Genomic DNA, 21,182 nt, shown 5'->3' on the forward strand with positions numbered 1-21,182 from the left:
TCAACACACCATATGTTACAATTAAATAAAGAAGTATTTGCCAAGAGCACATTAAAAAGAACATTTTGTGAGAAAATTGTTTATATTATAGATGTATCTTATTAACATACTTATCAGCACAACAACCATGTAATATTGAGGACAAACACTCAAAATATAACCATTGCCTTGTTTAGTGCAGGGATGGCTCTAGACGACCATCCATCATCTGGCCAGGGGCTGCCAAACAGGTCTGCCGTTGCTGTCTCGAACAATTGTTAGAGTAGTAATGCACAATCATGCACTTCTCACATATGAGAAATGTACATAAAATACAATATATCACACAGCTAGTCCAGTTTAAAAGCTGAGGATTTGAAAAGAGCATTCATCTTAAAAATGCATGCCTACATATAGTGCTCTTTCGTCAATGGAAATAAATGCCTTTGTAATTAGTGAGGTCATGTGACAGAGTTCCATACACCCTGCAGACATGTGTATTAATTGTGTTTAAATGCAGACGACAAGAGACCCTCTCACACAAAGACAGTCTGCGGTCTCAGACACCCTGGCTCTCCGTAGGCCATTATACCATTCCACTCACCAGTAAATACATTTTCACACTGCATTCAAGACCAGTGCACAGTCTACTCGGCCCTTTTGTATGTTTTCATTATTATGCTGCATTTTAAGTCAGTGAGTAACTAAATCTACAAAGCACACATTGTAGAAGTGGACAAATTTCATAGCACACTTCATAAAGAATTCTGTAAACCTGTAGTTTGATTTGAATGAAAAACACAATAATGTACTGAGGTTAAGCCGGTGGCTTCTACACCATCCAGCTGAACATGTTTATAAGGCTTTGAGGGAAACTGCATGTATGGTACCCCGAGGACAACCGAGCTAGTGTGAAAAAGTTCCATTTGCAGTCTTCATTAGCATACCGTATGCATATAGCATCTTGAAGCCCTGCCCTGAAGCTTAGTTGAATGCGACACCTGTGTTGACTTTGGCAGAACGTGCTACTTACTTTTTTTTACCAAGTTAAAAAATGAAAGCAAGCGCCTGGATCTGAGAGAGCTTCTCCCACTCTGTAAATAAGTACTGAAGTTCAGTGCTGTGCAGGTGGTTCTTCCTAATTAAAATCTGAATACCAGTAAGCTGTACAGTGGGAATACAATTCATTGGCGATATCTGTCCTGATAGCGGTAAACTTGCACTTTATGCGTGACCAAGTACTCTTTGTCTCCTGCTGATTTTGTAGTACCCGCTGCATCAATGCTCAGTGTGTGTGGTCTGTCATATGCCCCCAGTCCCCATAACTTATAAGGTAATGTCTACTGACCAGAGGCCTGATCATTGGTGTGACTGCTGCTGCTATGAGCTGATAGTGAAGCGATGGGGTCTATTTAGTTATGACAGACACATGATGTAGAATCAGTTTTTCAGTACAGGAGACATGTCTCCAGGATCGTGGAAGGGTGGGGGGTCGTGACTGGGGGGGCATCAGAAGTCCGCGTGCTGCTGTAAAGCCACGTCAGCTCCCGAAAGTGACCAGTGCAGTGGAGGTTAGGCATCCCTCGGGGCTTTGTGGTGAAGAGAGGCAGCTGACTCCTGTCTCTCAGACTGCAGACTCCATCAGAGCTCTGCTCTCTGACCCCTCGCACCATTAGTCTGTCAGTGGTGGACGAGAACAGGCGAGGGAGGAAGGATGTCCAACCTGTGGTGGGTGGAGAGCCGGGTGTGCGGGCGACAGCCTGGCTGAACACCGTGACTACTTTGCCGTTTACAGGAAGGGCAGCTCAGGCTCATGGAGGACAATGATTATAAATTATCGTCTGATAAAAACAACAATTACAAATGTTCTCAAATTTTGATTTTCTGCATCCCTAATTTTGAGATTCTTTCTATTCTCAATTATTCTTCATAATGTTAGCCTACTGTAACATAATATTAATGACGATGCACTATAATGAAAATAACCATGTCACAGTTGTTTCCAGTAAGTCACATGACTCATCAGTGAAAACTCAGCTGTGTTGCCGTTTGTAAGACAACAGAAACAACATCTCTGACGCAACTCTGTCAGAACTAAAATTGACAAACGCAAAAGAATCGCTGGATAAAATAAACAACAAAATAATATCTGACAGACCCGCTTCAATTTGTTTCAATTTTTCAGCTTTCCCGATAGACCAAAGGTTTCACTTCTTCGTTGAACATGTATAGTTCCGTAGTTTAGGAAGTAGGCAATGCGTCACCGTCTGGTTTTATATGTTTTACGTTCTTGAGCGTTTTTCCTCTCTCGCGTCTCGCTCCCATTCAGGCTGTGTACACATATCCCCGGGGCAGGGGTTGGGTAGATAATGAAGGCGATTGGCTGTCAGGATGCGAGTGCGCTAGGGCAAGAGTGCTCGGAAGGCAGGAAACCGTGTGGGCAGTCTCTCTCCCCTCTCCCCGTGTCACCGCTTGCGTCAGACGGCAGGAGGGAGTTTTCCACTGACGAAAAAGGCTGCGCTGCTGAGCAGGCTGGATCAGACAAGGGGAGGCTTCAGCTGGTACGGTTCTCATACAATAGCTAGACAAAAAAAGCCAGCAGTCTATGCAAGGATAAGCGCAATTCTTTGGATTTCAGTCTACTATCAGTGTATTTCACTGACGGATTTCTTGTCATTTTACTAATGGTGAACGGATACTTGAACCCCTGGTAAGTAGGCTAACTGCATTATGTTGGTTATTTAACGCCAGTCACAATTTATGTTTCAAGACCGCCGGACTGGACACCAGCCAAATAGTTTGAATGTTCTTTGCCGTATGTCACTCGGACAGAAGAGGCAGTTTCGGTAATACATAAAACATATTCATAAATTTTGTTCATGAGTAAGTTTGAATTTTCAAATCTGTGGAAACAGTAAATGCGCTAGTTGGTTTAACTTTAGAAAATGATGGCACGTCTATTGAATTTTATGCCTTAATGTCTGTAATAATGTTTACTTTAGTTCATAGTCCGTTTACATTTTTGAATAACGGGTGTTTATTTATCAGTTGTTGGGATTACTATTTAGGCTGCTGTGTCGTTTTGTACTATTGATAAATGGTTATAATTTATGTAGCCTATAATTAAGCCACTGTTCGTGCTTAGTTGTAAATTATATCTAGTCATTTTTTTATTAGTGATAGCTGTAGCTAAATGGTAAAAATGCTGGGTACATAAAATATTTAGCATTATTGGTAAAGGCAGGTGGTGAAGAATATGTTTCTAATTTAGGCTAGCTGTTTTTTTAATTGTACTGGGATCCATCGATTTTTTTTCTGTAGACTAACGTTACAATATGGTTCAGTGCTTGAATATGCGAAATGAGGTAACATTGTGGCGGACACCGTGTTGATTTATGCGATAGCCTACTACATAGCCGATGTGTGCACAGTAAATTGATTTCTTGTTTCTCTCTGTTCCTTCTGTCTCTGTTGGTCGTTACACGAGCGACTCCTTAAGGAACTACAGAACAGCTGATTGAGGCCAGCGCTTAGCGGAATGGCGTTGCAATTGTAATTAGCATTAATCATCAGGGGTGAGAAGGTCAGCACTAGAGAGGTTGTCCACGGCGTAGAGTCACGTTGCGCACGACGTGATGGCATCCTTACTATTTAGGTACAGACTGTAAACCTTCCTACTTATTTGTTTCAGTCGTATTTGTAATCATTAAATATCAGGGTTTCTGTAGTGATCAGCTATACGATTTGTTTCATTGTCTGTTTAAAAAATGATTAATTGCCTCGGTCGGGTTAATCACTTATTCTTTATTTGTCTGGCACCGTTTGATTGCGGTATTTTCGATCTTCTTGAATTTCAAATTGAACTTGAAATTGGTTTTTTTTTTCTCTAATTATTGGCAATTTGCAGAAAATAAAACGCTAATGGTTTATTGTTTTATCGGTATAGTGGAAACTTTGGGAACCGCTGGCGCTATATTCTCAAGCTGGGCTGTCCCGGCTTCTGTGCAACTAATAAGGGGGCGGGTGTAAAATTTGTCCAACCCTTGTGAAAAAAATAATAGACTGAGCTATCATAGATTGGCTTGCTGTGTTCTGTGATATGTCTCACCAGTCATGTGTGTGTGTTTGTATTGTCTTGGTAATGAGTCCTACAACATCATTTATTGTGAACCAGTAGCTATTTTTCCCACAGGACAAATAAGCACCCCTCAGTCTTTATTTTTTATATGTATACTGGGCTTAAAAACATCACTACTGTTATCATATCTGCAATCTGTTTAAATAGCTAAACCATTCAATTCAACAGTGGACTTAGAAAGCTGCGCTGATTAGTCACTAGCGGCTTTGGCTTATAGTCACGTTTTCCAATAGAAGTGAAACGTATCCTGGATATTTTTGCTACAATACAGCAAGTTTATAATTGCATTTGTTAAGCTATGTTGACTTAATCACAAATGGCTGTTAACAGGCAAATAAAGATGTGAAGCAAGAGTTGTGACACGCTTATCACTGTGGAGACAGGTATGAACTTGTACCAACACTCCTTCAGGGGAACAGAAGTAATTTTCTAATTTTCATTACACTCCTGTGGAAAAAATCTATTCAGTATGGCATAATTAAAGCAGAAATATAGTCTTGATAGGCTCATTTACAAACACAATGGATTCATCTGCTTTGCCAATGTGCTGTTTTCAAAAGCAGTTCCTCACTATCAAGATGGCTTGGTCTCTCCCAAAAGTTGGAAAAAGCTCCCCTGGTCATATGATAGACCTGTAGCATCTGGCAATGCATGGTATTTACTATACATACACAAGATGAAATACTCTCAGGGTTGACAGAGGTGGAGGGGGGTAACAGACTGGCTCGCCTGTTTCCTGTTTCACCCCTGGCCTTAACTGTTCGACACTTTGACACGGTCCTCTCCCGAAAGCGAGAGGTGTGAGAGAGTGTGGAGTTTCTTCTCATGCACGTTTTTCTGCTTTGGTCTCAGAAGCTGCAGGAAACGACTCCTTTAACGGCCTGCACGCTCATCAGTGGAGGCCCCCTATTATGTTAGAGCTGGAGTAACAGCACTGTAAATCAAGTGTCCTCTACCCGAGTGTCCCTTCATTTTTTCTTCTTTCCTCCCAGAAAAAAGCTGCAGCTTTTGTGTGTACTTAAAGGGTGAGTGGGAGAGAAGGAGGGAGGGATTTGGAGGCTTTCTTTCAGAGTTGTGGTAGCAGAGGGGCACCATCTGCATTGAGGTTGTCCAACACTCATTGCTCGAGCAGAGATGGTGACCTCTCGTGCCCCAGACAGATTCTACCCAAGATCCCCCCCCCCCCCCCCACCTGCCACACAGACAGACACGTGTGAACACACACACACACTCTCACACACACACAGCCCCACCAAACTACCCATCCCCCCAGAGAGTGTTCCTCTGCTTAAATCACACTGGCGGTCTCGGCATTCAAAATTTTTCATGGTGAACTTTTAACAGAAGCAATAAAACGAGGGACAAATCAAGTCAGAGAGGAGTTCCAGTCACTGCTCCAACAGCTGAATTAGCCCACAGTTTTTAAGTGCTCTCAGATTCTCGCTGTATTTTAAATTGCACTGCTGCTTTTACAGTTGTTTTCTTTGAGGCTACTTCTGAAGCATAATGGCTCATTTCTACAGGGTTTCTTACTGGACCAGACTCAATGTCAGCTCACCATGGCTCCTATGCTATTGGCAGACCTCAGCATGACATTATCTGATTGTTTTGGGATTTGGTTTCCTTTGCCATATCTGTCTTAAATGCAGCAAATGTTAATGTGCTCATTTGCAACTGCACAAAAAGCATTACCAGTAATTCCCTCAATGACAATACTGTGTATATTGTGGCGAGGATAATAACCGTAGCATTTAATTTGGATGGTGTGATGGAACGATTGTTAATCAAGTGCAACTTTGCAAGCGTATTTAACTCGCTTTCCTGATCAGTTCTCTGTCCTGCTGTCGTGTAACGCTCACCGGTTTGTCATTGCACGGAGCATTCTCGTTTGGCTTGGAGTGGACGTCTAGCCTAGCAGGAATAGCAAGCATTGTACAGAAGGAGGACATCTGGGTTAAATATTGGCAGCGTTATCCCCAGAACAGTGGGAGTCACGCTGCCAGAGTGGAATTCCTGTGGGCTTCAGCCATCATATTATTTATTTGTTTAAGCCCCCCCCCCCCATTTGGAATGAATGAGTGAGAGGGCCAGGGCCAAAGAACAGAATGTCTCTTTGGCAAAGTGGACCATGAAGGATTAAAAAATTTTGTGAAAACAACTTCTGAAAGTGTCATATTTCCTGCTGGTTTACCAGCAGGTGGAGCGCTTTGCTCTAATACACTCATTCCTGGAGTTACTGAATGCGTAAATGACAGCAGTACTCCAGTGTAACTGTGGGTGCCTGCGATTCCGCAAAATAGCATCTCTCCCCACTTGAAGCCAGTACTTAAAATAGACATTCGTAGGGAAAGCAAATGGAGACACTGTTGCACACAGAGGTCAGTTACCTTGTTAAATAATGCAGATCAGCTGACTCCGTGCATTATTAAATGACAGACACATTCTGAGAAAATAACAGTTCCTTGGCGCAGTCCATTACTGCTTTGAGTGAAGTGATTAAGTGGCAGAGAACATGGGAACATGGGACCTAGGAAATTATATTCTGAATGAAAGACCACATCGTTCACACTCTGGAACGGTGAATGCTTGCAGAACTTAGATACTCTGTAAGTGCTTTCAGCGCCTGCCTTCCCAGCATACCTCACGATGCTTTAATAAAAAAAATGGTATTGCAATGTTAACTAATGTCTTATTTATTAGTTGCTTGAATTTTGTGTTTTGGGAATATTGTATGTTTTTATTGTGTTTTGTCTGTAAACTTGGTACCTCTGAAAAAGAGGACACTGGCCTTCAATGTGTCCCCTTTTGAGTACTAAGTAAGATTAAAAAAAAAACCCTCGCAGTTGACTGGGGTCAGCTTACACCCGCTGGCTTATCAGCACATTCTCTCAGATGAACAGCTGGATGGACAGAGTCACTGCAAGCGGCATGCCCGTGCTCTGCTCCAGTTACCTGCCCGTAACGCCAGATGAGAGCAGTTTGGACACACCGTCATGTTTCTGGAGGTTTCTCTGCAGGCCGGAAGTCCCAGGTGGGCTGTCTTAGGGCCTCGGGGTGAAGGTGAGAGATTTATGGTGGTGAGCACATATGCAAGCCCACCTGTTTGCCCCGAAGGGCTTAGGATTACAGCGTTGTTGTGAACCACACATCGCTAGAAGGGTTTAAGCCACTTGCAGTTTCACAGTTTACATTAGATTTAAGCTATGGAGTGAAAGATACACAGTGAATAGCCCTAACCATACATAATACCATGACATTGCCAGTGTTGGCCTACTACATGGGAAGCACTGGGGCATCTTTTAGTGATAACCTCATATTATTAATTTGTTTTGGGACATTTCTGTAGTATGTTTTTATTGCATATCATTCCCATGTGAATTTATGAGACATGGATAGCAAGCTTTTTCCCAGAGTTTCTATGATATGATTCCACTTGAATCAGACCAATGTGTATTCAGAACGCTAGTACTGTCTGCTGTGCCTGTAGTGTCTCTCCGCTGTGAGTGCTGGTATGTCCGATTGCGGTCGTGCGGTGGCTCTGAGTTCCGCCCGTCTTTATTTCCACCGCATTAAGGTCCATTTCCCAAACCCTTGTCACAGCTGATTTGAGAATGCTTCATCAGACCCTCTCCTCATTCGCCTGGCTGGTCTGTTGATGGAATGCTAGCGATGCATAATTCATCATGTGGAGGAAACACGAGCGCACCCTGCTCCAGCCATTCCATCGCCCCCCCAGCGGAAGGGGCTACGCGTGATGGCCCCTTATTTCTCCCAGGGCCGGGAGTCACGCTTCTCTCCCTCTTTTCTCTGCCCGTTTAAGGATTCCGTTCAGGAAACATTAAATAGCTCGGTGTCCGTGCTGTCTCCCAAAGCCGGTTCAGTCGACGAGCAGAAGAGAGGACTGAACAAAGAACAGCCCTCACTCGACGTAGCCACCCCAGATTAAACGCTCACCACTCTTTCTGCCCACTGAGCAGCATTAACAAATCAATATGTCAGGTAGTCCCCTGTCAAAAGACAATGACCTACTTCTGTCACCCTTTGTCCCCTCCACCCCCACACTGCGGCTCCTAATTAAAACATTTTGCCTTCCTTGCCTACCTCAGGGGGCTTTGCGAAGCATTGTTTCATTTTATCCCCCCCCCCCCCGCAAATCAAATCAGACGCATTACGGTAGAATAGGTCAAGCCCATATGCTTCTCCTCATTGTGCTGGGAACGGGAGTATCGTAAGTAAATGCACACAAGTCCACAGTTCCAGTGCACAGGAATGGGGATCTCATACAATAACTGTTGATAAAAGTGGGAAAATTAGCATTAGCAATGATGGATGTCAAACAATGTGAGTGTTGACTTTTTGCCAAATTAATAATTGGCAAATTGTCAAGCTGGGGAAACCGTTGGATGACTGCACAATACTGGCATATGGGCAGCAGATTGTGTTCCAGTAAATTATTATTATTAGTTATCTGGGGGCTTTCATCTTTTTTTATATTTGCCAAAAACCACCAATGCAGTTCCTAATATTTGTCAGGGACATCACAATTATTGATATTGGGAAAAAACGATCGAGACGAGCAATCATTCGTTTTGTTCTCAGCCTTCATGCGCGTAGTCTCTTGTGCTAGTCTGTGACTCATATGACCCACACAGAAAAAGCATTGAACTTGTAGGAGAAGCCTCCTTGCTTTTGGACACAGGCTGGAGACACCCAGTGCTTGGCATCTGGCGCTGGCAGCGAAAGGGCTGCAGCACACTTGGTTTCTCCCTCGCCAGATGACATCCCAAAGTCCCCCTGCGCTGTACCAACGGTTCGCAGTGTGTACTGTAAACTCAGACTGGAACACTCCTCCTTTGTGCTAATTCTGCCAGCGAGCCCAAGTGCACCGTGTACAGCATGCACAAATCACTTTCCCTCTGACTAATAATGTGAAGGCTTCCAACCTTTTTTTCATCTGTATTTTTTAAAAGACTGGTTCTCCCAGTTCAACAGCATGTGTATATACGGTCATATTTTGTTAAAGAGGATTATTCCTACGTAAAATGATTATGCAAGTCCTTTTTGGCCAAGGTTTTTTTTTTTTTTTTTTAAAGCTTCTCTTGAAGTGTTGAAGGCTTGTGGTTAGGTTGATTGCGCAAGTGGAAGAGAGCTGGTTGTTCCTTATGAGGTATTCGATGCATTAGCCATTGTGCGCCAGTGCGTTGTGCGCTTTTGTTGTATGCAGCTCTGTTACTTTTTTGTTGTGGAAAAAACCCAGCCCGTGTTTGAGGCACTGACCCCAGGAGCCCTGTGGGAGTGCGGTTGCCGGTGAATAGGGCTTCCCGCCGCATTGGGCTGGGATCCTCGTGAGACGTTGAGTCAGAGGGGCAGCGATGACAGACTCCCTCAGTCGCTCCTCAATTCCCAGAACTCCTGCGAGTACGAGCTACGATGTTCATTTACAGTATCTCCAGCCCCTGGTACCTTCCTGGAATTAATGTTTATGGAACAGTTTGGCACTTCTCAGTTCAGTTCCATTTAATTTTAGGAAAGGTTGTTTTCATTTTTCCAGTTTAGCTGTAAAAATGTTTGAGTGAAAGGTAGTTTGTTCCCCCCCGGCTCGAGCTATACAAATATATGGCTGCTGCAAGCTACATATAAACAGCTACAATAAATTTATGTAAGCTTGCGTCTCAGACTGCAAGCATAGGTGAAACTGAACCTCTGTAACATGAATTGGTACAAAATACTAATTTTGGCTCGCTAGTTCTTGTCAAACAAGAACTTTGTAAAGATGACATGAGCCTGCATGTAAACGAAGCCCTGTAGGCCATCGTTCTGTTTGTGGAATGAGGCACATTTCAGATTTCTTTGGACAGTGGAATACTACCGAAAGCTCTATGAGGCATTCACATGAACTTTGATGATATGAACACTGCTGTCTTGATTGCAAAGAAAACCTGACTGCAATAAATAACTCTACACACATAAACACAGCCACTGTTTGCACCGCTGTCAGTCTATTCTGAAAAAGCACAGCTGTATCCCAGTCGTAACTGGAGACATGAATATATCTGACCCTGACTGGCTGAGGTGTCACCCAAAGGTCACCGTGGGGGCGGGGGAGGGGGCTGTGCTGGGGTCGAACTGTGTGCCCGTCCTCGTGCTGCGAAAGGGGAGGGTTTGCAACTGATAGCTCTCCTTGTCTGACAAAGGCCCACGGGGTGATATATGTTTGTTTGATGCTCCCTTTCGAGGCTCTGCAGAGGCCTCCGCTTGCTCGCTGCTCTAGCCAGCTCGTGTCGCCCCTAATAAAGTGGGCGGACAAGAGGGGAAGGGAGGGTTAGTTGGCTAATTAAGGAGATCCACAGGCATGTTCCAAGCGGGTGAACAACACATCATATTACACTTAACATAAAACAACGGCGTTACCAGCACTGCTAGTAAAACTGTAATGCTATTGTAATATAAAATACAGCGCTGTAAATGTTAACATTTTCAGTAATTGGTGCAAAAAGGTTTGTGTGCGCATGTTCTTTATGCATGAAGGCGTTTGTTTCTATGAATCAGTGCCTCCCCCTCTATGCTTGCTGTGTCACTGCGAATAGTCCTTGCGGTGCTGAAATATTGACCAGCTCTCAGGCTGAATTAGCTGACGGGGGTAAGCAAGGCAGAAAAGGCTCAGACACCTTAACACACAGCGCTACTACTCGTCTCACACGCACAACCTCCCCTGGGCTGGCATCCCAGGCCCTGGCTCACAGCCGGGTAGAGGCAGGCCCCACGTCCGGTCGGCTGGCAACGGAAGTCTTGGGAAAAGCCTGCAGATCAGCGTCTTCCTGGACGCAAGCTGGGAAAAGCAGAGCACGGCTTTCCCTGGCTGAACAGAGGATTATCAGCGAGAGAAAAGGCCTCCGCTTCAGTCAGGAGACTTCAGCTGAAGGAGGGCGGGGAATGGAGGAGGGGGGTGGGCGATGTGTCTTTTCAAAGGATTGATTGTTTTTACTCTGAAACGGCATCGTTTCCCCTGACATGGAGGTCAGAAGAAAGTATACTCCAGGGTTGCAAAACGCACAAGGCGTATTTACTTAGTAGAGCTGCTCCCGGCTGATTCTGGCTAGCAGGCTGCTCAGTTTCACCAAGTAGGACTTAAAGGCACTGTAAGAACACTCTTTTTGTGTTTTTCTGCATTCGGGAGACAAACAACATATAGTTATCGAGACTGTAAAATGCGCTCTTGTTGGGTTTTTTAGCTTTGTGCACCTGCATACCTTTGTGATCTGTGTCAGGAATGTCTTGGTCATGCAAACTGTCTCTGCTGATACATTGTGACATGTTCCCTAGCAGTAGGTTGTTTGCATAAAATGAAATGCAGCTTTTGAGACAGGTTGCTGGTAAATGTCTTAAATACTGTACATATGCGGTAAATTGAGCTCTGTTGGTTATGCAATTATTTTGTAATATTTCGTTTTTCAACATGATTACATAATGCTGCAATAATTACAGCATACAATTATGTTTGTCATTTATGGTTTAGAAAATTTACTGCCTATGAAATGTATCCTGTAAAATTATTTTTAATTTTTCTAAAGTCATGACCTTTGCATTTACCGTCCTGGTGACATGTACACACATCAAAGTAACCAAAACCACTTAGCACTTGAACTGAACTGTTTGCACCTGATAGGTTCATACCAAATTGGCTATATTCACATAATTTAGGGTTTCTCTTGTGGAACTGGCATACCATTTTACCTCACAAACTTTTAACTGTTTATAGTATGTTCATTTGTTTGCTTTTGCGGTCACTGCCTTCTGACTATGACTATGATGTGTACATTTACTGGCAAATTAAGACTAGACTGGTTGAATTCCAAACTGATCAAATCTTTATTGCATAACATAGTACAGTCAGAAGTATGATGACTGTAATTATTGAAATTTATGAACTTCTGATGGTTTTATCTTTCTGACCTCAACAGATTGTCCAGCCATCACAATATCGCCATGAGCGGCATTCTCAAGAGAAAGTTTGAGGAGGTGGATGAAGACCCCTGCTGCTCCTCGTCCTCGCCCTCCTCTCTCTCCTCCTCGGCCTACTCCGAGTGGGACTCCGATGGGGAGAGCTGCTACTCCGACACCCTGGATTCCAGGCCCAGCACCCCCAACTCTCCAGCAACGCAATTCTCCTGTGAGTACCTCCTCCTCCACCCACCTACTCTTACGTCTGCCCGCTTTTCAAATAATGCAAAACATCGAAATCATTAGTGTCAATTCCCTCGAGCAGCCCTACACTCTCCTAGCCAGTTGGCCTTATCTTCTTATGGCATTGCTGCAAGCCCTGCCTGATAAGAAACAAACATATTGTCAGTGGGACAGTGCACAATTTGGTATTGTAATACAAGAGAGGACATTGACTAGAGAAAGGCTGCTGGAAAGAAATGGTTGTAGTCTGTGTGAATGAGGCACGTTGGAGATTCATTGATGTCATAGCCTGGCGTACACACACAGAACCTGACGTGTGTTCAAGATGGTGAATGTTTGTGGTGAACTATGTTTTCAGCGAACCGTTAAACTTTGAACAATTTTAAATGTACATTCTATTTAGTTTGCCACCAATGCTTTGTTCATACAAATGAACTTCTAATGTCTAACAATGCCAACTATCTGATTCGTTGCTTACCTGTGATTTATTTTATAGGTAAGAATTAATATTACACTGATTAAAGTATAACTGCCAAATAATTGTCAACTCTCTGCGATTCCCCATTGCCAGCCATTTTTGTTAACCGCGCACTAACTGTTAATTAACATTAGCTAACATTTGTGGCAAACAGAAAAAAGTTTGAATATGTTGGTGAATGTTAGCTAACGTTTGTCGTCTTGAATGCACATCTGTGCTTGCCATGACAATTAAACCGGCTCCGTGTCCGTGTGCGCCAGATGAGGGAGGAAGTGAAGGGAGAGGAGAGTTCCATGCGGGAACGCTGGCCCTCCCCTGCCATAGACGGGAACGCCCGGGGGGTTAAGGGGCAAGGGCGAACAGTTGCATCGTTCCCAGGATGGCGGGGCAGGGAGCCAGCGAGAGCAGCCTGGCAGCTCTCCAGCCGGGAGAACACACAGGGCCTTGTCTGACAGCCGGGCACGCACCCAGCGCAGGTGCCGAGAGCCGGGGAGGCATGGAGAGAGGAGGGAGAAGGAGGGGAAAATTGGGATCAACCAGGAGAGACCTAGGATGGGGAGGCAGACGGGAGAACAACAGAAGGTGGGGAGCGCGGGGCATCGAAGAGGATAAACGCTATTGCGCCGTGGGTTCTCCGCAGCGACCGTGCTATTGGGGAGGAGCAACAAGCCGGTCTGGGAACAGCGTGCGCTGTTATCGCAGGGGGGCAGACGCCAGGCGGTCGTCAAGGTGATCTTTTTGTTTATATAGGCAGATGTTTTGGACACATTTGCTGTTTTTTAAGCGATGGAACTTAATGGCCTTCACCAACCGCATGCAGTCATTTGAGAGCGCACTGCAGGCAGTGCAGTTCAGTTTTAATCGCTCCTCATAGAACTTGACAGAGAACAGCTGTGCATAATTTTTTCATACATTTTGTTCAGTTAAGATAAGCATCGGTGAGCTGGCAGTACCACATGGGGGAAAGGGGGAGGGGGGAAAGGGGGAGGGGGGAGCAGGGGAGCCTGCTTCTTAAAATCTGGGCAGGTTCAGAGGTACAAAGCTATTTAGAGCTTTCCTGTGAGCGGGAAGGGCAATCTATTATAAATGTTTGGGCCGCACATGGTTTTCTGGTGTGGGTGATAAAAGACAGTGGCTTAAACAGCTTGTCCCAACTGTCTTAAAAAGGGGTAGTTGCACCTATGAACACAGAGTGATGGTCCAGGCTGACCAACTGTGGTGTTTGCTCACAATGAGGTATGAATGAACCCTCATTGACCTAGAAGCCTTAGCCAAATTGTGAGAGCTGTGTGCACCTCTCACTACCAGATGGCTCTGGCCTCTCCATCGTTTAGCCCTCGGTTTGTGATTCTGGTCTGTTTACAGTCTCTCGCAGCTGCCGAAAGAATACCCCTTGGTTGTTTTTTTTAACAATGAAGTGCAAGGGGACGCTGTGTAATTCAGATGTTCAGTCTTTGGCCGCCTCTAAAGGACAAAAGAAAGTAGGGCTTGTTTAGGCTGCTAATTAGTGGCATGGAACTGTACGGATGTGTGTCCGTGTGCAAGGGTGACATCGGACATGGCAACCTTCCAAGTCTCATTTACTGCCAGCAGTGTGTGTGTGTGTGTGTGTGTGTGTGTGTGTATGTATGTGTGTGTGTGTCTGCATGTTTTCCAACAGACTCTGAGACAAGCAGCTTGGTGTTTGAAGAAGAGCCTAATACCAGAAATGGGTTCCTTTCACTTCTCCATTTTTGCTTTTATTGTAAATTGTAAACACTTGGAGACCATTGCACTTCTCAAAGTAGAACTGCTGATTATTTATAGCTGACCGTTATAGTGCTGCACCTCAACTTTACACAGCCTCTGGTGTTGAATCTGTCTTGTTCAAGGATTCTGTTGTACATAGCTGCCAAGAAACTGTGCTGAATTGGTTACAAAAAGCTGTAAAACAAAACGGTATTGTTGACATACCTGTTTGCCCTGCCATCTAGTGGCAATGCTTAGGACTGCAACTACAGTGACTGGTAGTCACTTGTATTATTGCGGAGCAGCTCCACTCCACTGAAACTGAAACCTCCCATTAGTTTGGGACCATAGCCCAGTCAAACATTCCCAAATTGAGAAGTCATTGCGGAGCTCCCTTTCTTCTCTCAACCGTTTCTGCAGTAAAGACGGTGATATATGACCGTCTTCCTCTCTTCCTTCTCTCCGCAGTCACGTCCATCCTGAAGAAGGCCAAGCGGCCGAGGAGGGGCAACGTGCACTTCGACCAGGTGACGGTTTTCTACTTCCCGCGGTGCCAGGGCTTCACCAGCGTGCCCAGCCGGGGAGGGTGCACCCTGGGCATGGTGCACCAGCACAGCGCCCGCCGCCAGTACACCCTGGCCCAGTTCGCCGAGAAGCAGCGCAGGCTGCGCCGGGAGAAGCTGAAGCAGCGGATAAAGGAAGAGAAGCTTGAAGCCCTGAAGCTGAAGGTGAGCAGCCTGGACAGTTACGGCCGGTCGCATACTCATCCCTAGACGGATACAAATCCACCAGAATGGTCAGCGGTTGGTGGTTGCGGTCGCTCGCACTGCGGTCAACATTAAACTCTCCCATAGAGGAGGAAGAGGTGTGGTGGTGCAGCTCTGGAAACCAGACCTGGGTCAAATATGTAATTGTTTAGGATTCAAATACTTTTCCATCCTTTACTAAGCTTGTCTGGTGTATTGGAACCTGTAATGCTCTCAAGAACTTCTTGTCCTCTTGGTTGGCTCAAGTGCCCCAGGCAAGAACAGTTGAGCAGACTTAAGAATTTGAATCCAAAACAATGACGTATTTGACCCAGGGCTGCTAGAAACACGCATCCTTGTCGCATGCACCAGAGCTGAAACCTGAGAGCTGGTGCCAGCCTTGCTCCGGCTCTCAGGAAGAAATAAACAAGCTTCCTGGTTAATTATGCAAGACAGCTGACAACTCACACACTTCCTTCCCCATCAGTACTCCCTTGATACCTTGGCAGAGGAAGGGAAGTGCATGCTTACAACACACTCCTCAAGGTGACGGAGGCTCTTGGATTTGTGTGAGATGTCAGCCATCACTTCCCCTGTCTTAGACGCTTCAGCTGTTACCGGTTCAACCCATTCGAAGTGCTGTAATATATTTCTTACTACATTTCGGTTTTAGCCATCATACCTTTACTTTACACCTTGGCGGCCAGCGGAGGATGGGCTCCCCCTGGGGAGTTTTTTCTCGTCACTGTTTCCAGGGTTTTTTCTTTTACCTCATGTACTTGCTTGCTATTTTGGGTTCTGGCATGGGAGTCACCCTTTTCCTTTTTGCCCTTCCTTGTTCTGGTAAAGTGTCTTCATCCCAGTCTTCTGTAAAAAGTGGTCTACGAATAAAGTTGAATTGAATTGAAAATGTCATACGGCACTCTGTCCGCAGTTGACCAAGAACGGTACTCAGGAGTCCGAAGAGGCCGACAGGCTGACAGCGGACGACATACCCGAGGACGACATTGACATCAGCGGCGTGGACCTGGAGGACGGCTTCACCCTCCACCCTTACCCCTCCAAGATGCGGCACGCCCTGCTCAAAAGCGCCGGCGTCAAGAAGGTGGACAAGGACGAGAAGCGGCAGCTCCATGACCTGCGGCTCTCGCGGGAGGACTGCGGCTGCGACTGCCAGGGCTTCTGCGAGCCCGAGACCTGCGCCTGCAGCCTGGCCGGCATCAAGTGCCAGGTACGGAAACATCCGGATAACGACCTCCAACAACCTGCAAACTCCTAACTGTAATGACATTATCATTGCGGTTAGCCATTGTGAAAATAACCGGAAGATTTGTTTGAATATTTTTTCTGCCGTAAGCTCCAAATAACTGCACAAAGTAAAACCCGGAGCAGCAATTTTTACTTGAGTCTGTGTTCCAGATTTGGGGATGTCCGGGATTTACTCAATGCAGTCATCCAGCTAACTTTGTAATCCTGCTTTGTGGCACAGGCCCCAGTTCCAGAATTACACTGCCATACGATTCCCTGATAGTCCACATTTGATGTGAAGGACAGGGCTTCATGCCAGCTTAAGATCTGGCTCTGCACCCGTTCTTCGTTTGTTCCATCCACGCTGACCTCCTGCTTTTCCCTCCCTTGCAGATGGACCACTCTTCCTTCCCGTGCGGCTGCACCAAAGACGGGTGCGGGAACACGGAGGGCCGCATCGAGTTCAACTCGGGCCGGGTGCAGACGCACTACATCCACACCATCATGAAGCTGGAGCTGGAGAAGCGTTTGGAGGAGAGCTCGGATGTCGGCCCTCTCGACGACGTCCCCGCCTGCCCGTCCTTCCACTTCAGCTCGGGCCTGTCCGCAGCGGGCGAGAACAGCTGCAGCAGCGACATGACAGACTCTTCCAGCTCCTCGTGCCAGAGCGAGGACTCAGAGCCGGCGGGCAGTCCCCGCTCTGGCCAGCCCCAGCTGGACGTGGATGACGATGGTTTGGCCAGAATTCTGAGCTTCAGCGACTCGGATAACGAGGACTGCCCCCAGCAGCCCCCCGCGTGCACACTGGGCTTCTTCAACGACAACGACGGCGCGGCGGTCGAGCAGACGGACAACCGCGGCTTGTCCGTCTCCGAGTTCCTGGATGAAAACGCCAACCAGGCCTCGGCGCTCTTTCAGATGGTTGTCCCCCACACCCCGTCCCCCTCCGTCGATCACTCGTCCAGCTACATGGACCTCAGCCTGTCCTCAGAATCAGACTTGGAGTTCCTGGACGGCTTCCCGGACTACAGCCCCAGCCCGCTGTACCACTCGCTGAGGGATTACGAGAACTTGGACAACTACTTTCATTTCCAGTTCCCTAGCTATCCCAGCCTCCCCCAGACAAGTGACTCGGGCACCTGCTTCCTGGAATCCCTGATCGGCTTGTCAGAATCCGTCCCAGAACCCCCTGCTACTTTTACGGACAATCAGCTCTTGGAAGAAGCCATTAAGTCATCAGTAATGGAACCTCTAAAGGTTTAATGGGAAATAAGCAAAATAGACATTATAGTATATTGACTGAGGACTACATGTATACTTCTTACAAATGTATGTGTTAATTTAAGGAAGCTGTGACCTCCCCACCTGTTTTTCTCTTTGCCTTTCAAATGTTAGTCAAGAAGTCCGTCATCAGAGGTATATAACCTGGCAGCTAACATGTCATGTACAAAAAAAGGTGAAAAGGTCATTCAAACCTTTAAGCTATCAGTGACCTTTGTTTGATATCCTATCCTGAGAAGCTTTGTACCACACGGTACTCCTCCAGTCATGAAGTGCCCCACAAAGAGCCGCCACTTTATTTACATGTTGAGATTTGTTTTGGGGGCATTCTGAATTCTCATTGATTGTGCACCTCAGGGACTCTTTAAAGCTCTTTGAAGCAATGAATTGTGACTGTCGCTGAGATGGGATCCGGGTCTGTTTCACACTCCCCTGTGGCCACCCCAAACCACAGTCTCATCAGTCTGGTGCCAGCTGATGGGCTTTCCTCCCACATTTTATCCTAAAACTGGAAATCTATTTTCCCCACAATGATTTGGTATGGTACACAAAGTCCCTTTGTCTTTAAGCTGCAGATCAGCACTTTACCTGTGAGAATATTGAGAACTGAAGCAAGTTCTGGCAGAAAAGTGTTCTTTTTTTCTGCCTTTGAAGTTGTTCTTGGGCAATACTATTTCTGGTGTTGGGTCAACAGTGCAAAGGGTTTACATAATACACTATCTGAACATTGTATTTATTATGAACTACCATACATATTCCAGCTGAAGCTCATATTAAGATAAAAATAACTAATATAAATGTAATACCTCAGAAGTATTACATAATGTTTTAATTTATTTTGTATGTATATTTATTTTGTGAAACACCACACAAAACATAGATTCAAGTAGCACTGCGCTCGGATATTATGACCTGAAAGTGCAGCTCTTATCTCCCAAGACTAAACACATTGATCATGTTTACCATTTTGGAAAAAAAACCCTTGGGTTTGGTTTCTGTGGGGGAACAACTTGGAATTGAAATAGGTCCATGGGGAGATATTTAAGAGCCTTTTTTTGTTGCAGTTTAAAAATAATCATTTCAATTAAATTATTTTTCATTTATGTCATTTAAGTTATTGAATTTGCTGAGAAATTGTCATCTGCTAAAAGGTGACTTAATGTGCCTGTTGTGCAGAAGAACCATGTTTGTCAGTTCATTGGAAACAAAGGGCCTTATTTAGCTGTCGGACTGAGAACTGTGTAGCCTACCTTTTCACTAAATCAAAAATTGTGGGTCTGTCAAATAATATTTAAATATTATTAAGGCAATTCTCAAATTTTTTGTAACTAAATTGTATAAATTAAATCAAAATTCTAATCTGTATTACTGACAGAAATTATTTTAGTAGGAAAAATATATAAATCTTTTTGAAAATTTTGAAACCTTTGTAATATATGAATTATATACAGTATATATATATAGATGAAGCTATTGCTGTCCAGCAAAAGGCATTTGTCAAAAGTTTTATAGTCAAATGGGATGCAGATATTGGGATTCTTATTTTAGTCAAAGAAATTCCACCAAAAATATAAAGATTAAGCTGTATTTAGTATTTTTGGGTGAACATAATTGAGTTCATATGAACAAGGTATGTACATTTTTGGTTTTGCAGTTTTGTGAAAATACAAATTTTATGCAACTTTTTTACAGCTTTTCTGGTGCCAATCTTTCATTTACAACTGCAAAAAGAATATATGCTATAAATGGCAATAATGCATTAAGCCTACCCTAATGAGCTAAGATAGGGCACTACATATGAAACTACTGTACATATCTGACCTATGCTAAAGCTATCTCTGAATCTAATTTGTATCTTAAAGGAATTGCGCATATACGGACCCCAAACTTTCAATTTTTAGTTGAAACATTCCAAGGCTTCCCTGCATACAGTTTACTTTGAATGCAAAACAAAACATTGGAAATAGATTTGCTTTTGCCTTCACATGTTTTCTGTATAATTTATTTGATTTATTTTCAGTGCCATCAAGAAGGCACCTTTTGTAGATACTTTTTCCCCTTGTATAAATGTATTGCTGGTTATGAAGAAATGAAAAATATGGATATTTATTAATGTAATAATATTGTATGTATTGCTCTCTGAGGCTTTGCTTAATACTTTTATTACTTCTGCCTTTTTATGTTGTACGTATGGTTTTTTTTTTTTGTTTCTTTTTCCTGCTTAAATGGTACTGCCGAGTTACATGCTGCTTTTTTACTTTTACATTTTCATTGTAAACAGACTGTTTATAAAAGCCATTTTTATTGTAAACAGACTGTTTATAAAAGCCATTTTCATTGTGAACAGACTGTTTATAAAAGCCATTTTCATTTCATCAAAGCAATTTGACAATGTTTCTATCGCTACAAATAAATGTTCAACCTTTTCATAAATTATTGAATTTGGAGGGTTTTTTTTAACTTTTAGATTCCTTCATTTTCTGTTTATTTCCATACATACTTTACATGTTTTGGGTTACATTTTAGGGATGTATAGAAAGGACATTAATTATACAGTATATAAAAGTCATCACATGCTTGATATCTGTCAACAGACAGATATGTCTGTTGACCCAAAGAATCTGCTATCTTCTGTATACACAGAAAAGGCAGTGGCAAAAACATTATTTTGGGTTTATTATTTATTATCTTGACCAATATGCTGGGGGTCAGCAACATTTGGTCAATATGATTGGTGCCTCATCTTTGGACTAAATTATTTGCCACATCAAAAAATAAATTGCAGCAAACAATTTTTACTTCTGGTAATGGTGTCCTCTCATGATAATATGCATAGAATTGCTTGTAAATCTAATTCTGGTATTCAGGTGTAGGGGAAATGTAAGGCTTGCTGCAATCAAATGATGGTCCTCCAACTAATAATCATACTCAGTCAGGAGAAGGAGTGTTCCCAATGCCAGAACACATATTTGAACTACACTCATGCACATGATTTCAAAAAAGATCTAAAGCAAGCACGTCCTCCACATATTCCACTGCTGTGAGAACAATAAAAAAAAATGACACCACATCATATCATACCAACCATTCCATTTACATTTATATGAACAATATGACAGTTTTAGCGAGACGTAGATCAAGTGGCTGGTTTTCTAGCCTGAAAAAGCATGCTTATCTGCCAAAAATGTGACTAAGAAGATACTGCTATATGTTAGATATGTTCTATGACATAGGAAATGTCACTTACAGCCTGTATAGGCTACATTTTTGAAGGAAAATAATAATAATAAGGGAAGCTAATGAGTTCCTTGCATGCTGTCTGTCGTATGTATATATATATTCAGACCTCAAAAATCAAATCAGTGTTTGGAGTGTCTTTCCAGCCTGGTGTGGTGTGATA

At 44.0% G+C, this 21,182-nt stretch overlaps 1 protein-coding gene across 1 annotated transcript; it reads left to right on the forward strand.

Moving 5' to 3' along the window:
- Positions 1–2,516: 2,516 nt before the first annotated feature.
- On the forward strand, positions 2,517–20,215 carry csrnp1b (cysteine-serine-rich nuclear protein 1b). Its single transcript, XM_061240380.1, has 5 exons — positions 2,517–2,689; positions 12,079–12,287; positions 14,976–15,235; positions 16,188–16,484; positions 16,895–20,215. Exons 2-5 carry the CDS (start codon positions 12,104–12,106, stop codon positions 17,762–17,764), a joined length of 1,611 nt encoding a protein of 536 aa, XP_061096364.1. The 5' UTR covers positions 2,517–2,689; positions 12,079–12,103; the 3' UTR covers positions 17,765–20,215.
- The last annotated feature ends 967 nt before the right edge of the window (positions 20,216–21,182 follow it).

This window comes from Conger conger, chromosome 4 (genome assembly GCF_963514075.1).
Source record: "Conger conger chromosome 4, fConCon1.1, whole genome shotgun sequence".
In the NCBI taxonomy this organism is placed as follows: domain Eukaryota; kingdom Metazoa; phylum Chordata; class Actinopteri; order Anguilliformes; family Congridae; genus Conger; species Conger conger.